This window comes from Zingiber officinale, chromosome 2A (genome assembly GCF_018446385.1).
Source record: "Zingiber officinale cultivar Zhangliang chromosome 2A, Zo_v1.1, whole genome shotgun sequence".
In the NCBI taxonomy this organism is placed as follows: domain Eukaryota; kingdom Viridiplantae; phylum Streptophyta; class Magnoliopsida; order Zingiberales; family Zingiberaceae; genus Zingiber; species Zingiber officinale.
In genome coordinates, this window is record NC_055988.1 from 135,209,764 (window position 1) to 135,212,817 (window position 3,054).

Consider the following 3,054-nt stretch of genomic DNA (forward strand, 5'->3'; position numbering starts at 1 on the left):
CAGACGTGAGATGAGTACCGTCCGGCCGGACGGGAGATGAGTGCCGGCCGGCCGGGAGATGAGTGCCGGCCGACCGGACGCCTCGGCATGGAGTAGGGAGAGAAGGACAAGGAACATCTTATGACAGCTGTCAAGTCCTATGACTAGGCCATACTCCAAATCTGGCGGTAAGGTGTTCTGCTGTCCCATCGAAGACGTGCCTGGACTGTAGCAGTATGGTGTCAGGTAAGCTTTCTGACAAACACATACCGAGGTATAGGCTAAGGACACGTATTTGCCTCGGTAGGCGTGCGTGAGCTCTTTCACCGCTCTATATAAGGAGCCTTATACTTCGCCGGAGGTACGCGATCTACAATTTTTGCAGCCACTTCTTCACTGTTAGCTTGCCTGATTTGAACGTCGGAGGGTCGCCGCCGGGAACCCCTTCCCGGCCCGACTTCTGTGCAGGTTTGTCGGAAGTTCGTATGACCCGTCGGAGATCTATATCAACGACTCGGAGAGCACCACGTACCTATCATCCGTTGATTCAACTTTCGGACAGGATCAGAAACTAATAAAATATGTTGACAAAAGAAATAATTTAAGTTTCAACAGTCGAATTAAGTGTGCGGCAACATTTAATTATATTATTATAATGTTTGGTACATTCATGTATCTTTGTTTTATTTCATGATCTCCTCGATTTCGTCTTGATGGAGATGAAGAGGTGTCGTACGTCGACTAGTTAGCTATATCATTCCAATACAAGCCGATAGTTCTTTACAAAAGACCCCATGCAGAAACTGATCCACGTTATCTGTAGCAGTAGACACAACTTCTTGCATTATAATTTGTCTCCTCTCCAGGCTCTGTGATTGCTCGCCTTCATCAATGCCTACATCACTGAAGGTCTCCATGAGTTGCCTGAACATCGAAGACTTGAACAAGAGGCCCAGGGCGGTGGGCGAAGAAGGCTTGCTCTTAGGGGCACTAGGAAGATTGGCTTGCAATTGATTATTATTATTATTATTATTAATATTGTCTGCATAATATTCCCACTTGCAGGGCAGCACGTTCCCATATAATTGGTCGAGTAAATTGGGCTGGCTGTGAGCTTGAGGCTGATGGCCGGTGGAGTGGCCTTGCCAAGGCAATTCAGTAATGCAGTCTTGGAGGCCGGAGCTCCCAGCGGTTGGCTTGAGCCATCGAATGTAGCTGCTTAGGTCGAAGTTGGTCACCGCGTTGATTCCTCTGTATTCGATGGCTGCAATGTCGTAAGCACGAGCAGCCTCTTCTTGAGTGCCTGCAACCAAGCAATAACCGTACGTACAACTAATTAACTTACATTACTAAAATTCACATCACATGCACCGAGACATATAAGTATCAACCACTCACTGTAAGTTCCCAGATACAGGTATTTGTTTCCAAAGACTCTGCCAATCCGTGCTTCCCACCTTCCATTGTGATGATGTCTGCTGTCCAGTAAAACTATATATGTTTATTCCTAGTTGTTTTAATCAAATAATTATATATATATATATACCTACCTAGCAACCCCCCGGTACTTGGATACACCTCTAGAGAAACCACTGCTCTTTCTGTTAATTTAAGAATATACAATATCAGATCAATCCATGATCGATGTATCAGGATTAACTATGAATTGGTATATATATAAGACAAAGAAAATATACGTACCTGCGAATGGAGGCTAGGTACTCTTCTTTTGTGACGTTTTGCATGATTTGGATTTCCTTGTCGTATTCAGATACCTGATAATATAATCCAATTACGTACGTGCATAATTAATTAAGTAATTACAGCGTCAGTATATATAGCATACTGGAAAATTGGTGTAGGTGGAAGGCCCCCAGTACTTTAGAGCAGCCAAATCATAAGCTCTCGCTGCTGCTTCCTCCTCATCGTACGCTCCGAGGTACACTAATAAATAATATTGTTCAGTTTAGTTAATTAATTACATTTATTTATTTGTCAAAGAAATATTAATTGAAGATCAAATTAATTAATAGATACCTTGCTTTCCTTTCTTCCTCTGCGTTGCATTCCATGAACCTTTATCCCAGAGGTGGGCCTCGAACCTACCTGTCCATCGATGCCTACAATATGGCATGCAATATAATTATACATACCTATTAAAATTTGTTCTCGATTAATCATTGAGATTAGATCTCAGGAGTTCGTGGATTAGTTAATGAGATGCGTGCACGTTATTTATGTACCTGCTCACTCCTCGAAATCTTGAGCTCCTTTTAATGGTGCTGCAAGCAGTGGTAGATTGATCGATGACTTCACCGGCGTTAGGATCATTTCCGGTAGCGACCCCCGGTGGCACCGCCGCAGAGTCCCTAGCTCTCCTCCTCCTAATCACCACCTTGGTCACCTCGCCGGCGCCGGTCTCGTGCAATCGCCTCGCCCCTGTCTCACTCTTGATTGACAGCAAGTCCATTAGAATGCGGTTGACTGCTCGAAGAGAAGGGAGACCTAGCTAGCTCCGACCAGCACATGCTTGCCTCTGCTTAAATACAAGTCGTGCAGGTTGCTTTGGTGGAGTTGTCGTTTTGGAAGAGGGAGACGATGATATCAGGATAAGTGCAGACAAAGCCAAACTGTCTTCATTGTGCCTGCCAAATTGAATTCCATGTCTCTGAGCTCACAGTACATATGCAGCTAGTTCTCTAATTTTATTTTATTTCCACGTACGTATTCAAGAATACAACAACAGCGTTTAATTGGTTTAATGGAGTCAAGGAAGAGAATTAAAGGAATAATTAAATTGAACCTGGGGGCGATTAACTTTCTCAGCACGGCCCATCAATTTAATCACTTGATTACTAATTAATTAATTAATATTGCATATGCATGCGAACAAGGAAGATGATCATAGATTAGGAGATGGGAAGATTAGTAGGGAGTGGGACAAGAATGTAAGCACGAAACGACAAGGTTGGTTCCTTGGCCACTTCACCCCTCTCGATCGCTCGCTGACGCTTTTGATCTTGCTCTTGCTCTTGCTCGCTCATGCTGGACTCTTGTGCTAGCTGTCGTCGATGT

General features: G+C 44.0%; 1 protein-coding gene across 1 annotated transcript; it reads right to left on the reverse strand.

Moving 5' to 3' along the window:
• Positions 1-650: 650 nt before the first annotated feature.
• On the reverse strand, positions 651-2,472 carry LOC122040059 (AP2-like ethylene-responsive transcription factor PLT2). The gene is made up of 7 exons (XM_042599430.1): positions 2,223-2,472; positions 2,017-2,099; positions 1,826-1,923; positions 1,681-1,754; positions 1,530-1,580; positions 1,378-1,454; positions 651-1,282 (listed from the first exon to the last, which is right to left on the reverse strand). Exons 1-7 carry the CDS (start codon positions 2,447-2,449, stop codon positions 729-731), a joined length of 1,164 nt encoding a protein of 387 aa, XP_042455364.1. The 5' UTR covers positions 2,450-2,472; the 3' UTR covers positions 651-728.
• Between the last annotated feature and the right edge of the window lie 582 nt (positions 2,473-3,054).

Bases quoted from the DNA above. Each gene is read 5' to 3' on its own strand.
- LOC122040059 (XM_042599430.1), bottom strand. From the start codon at position 2,449: ATGGACTTGCTGTCAATCAAGAGTGAGACAGGGGCGAGGCGATTGCAC. The intron at 1,924-2,016 runs GTATCTATTAAT...ATTATTTATTAG, and splicing joins GAGGAAGAAAGGAAAGCAAG to TGTACCTCGGAGCGTACGAT. The intron at 1,455-1,529 runs GTAGGTATATAT...ACTGGACAGCAG, and splicing joins AAGTACCGGGGGGTTGCTAG to ACATCATCACAATGGAAGGT.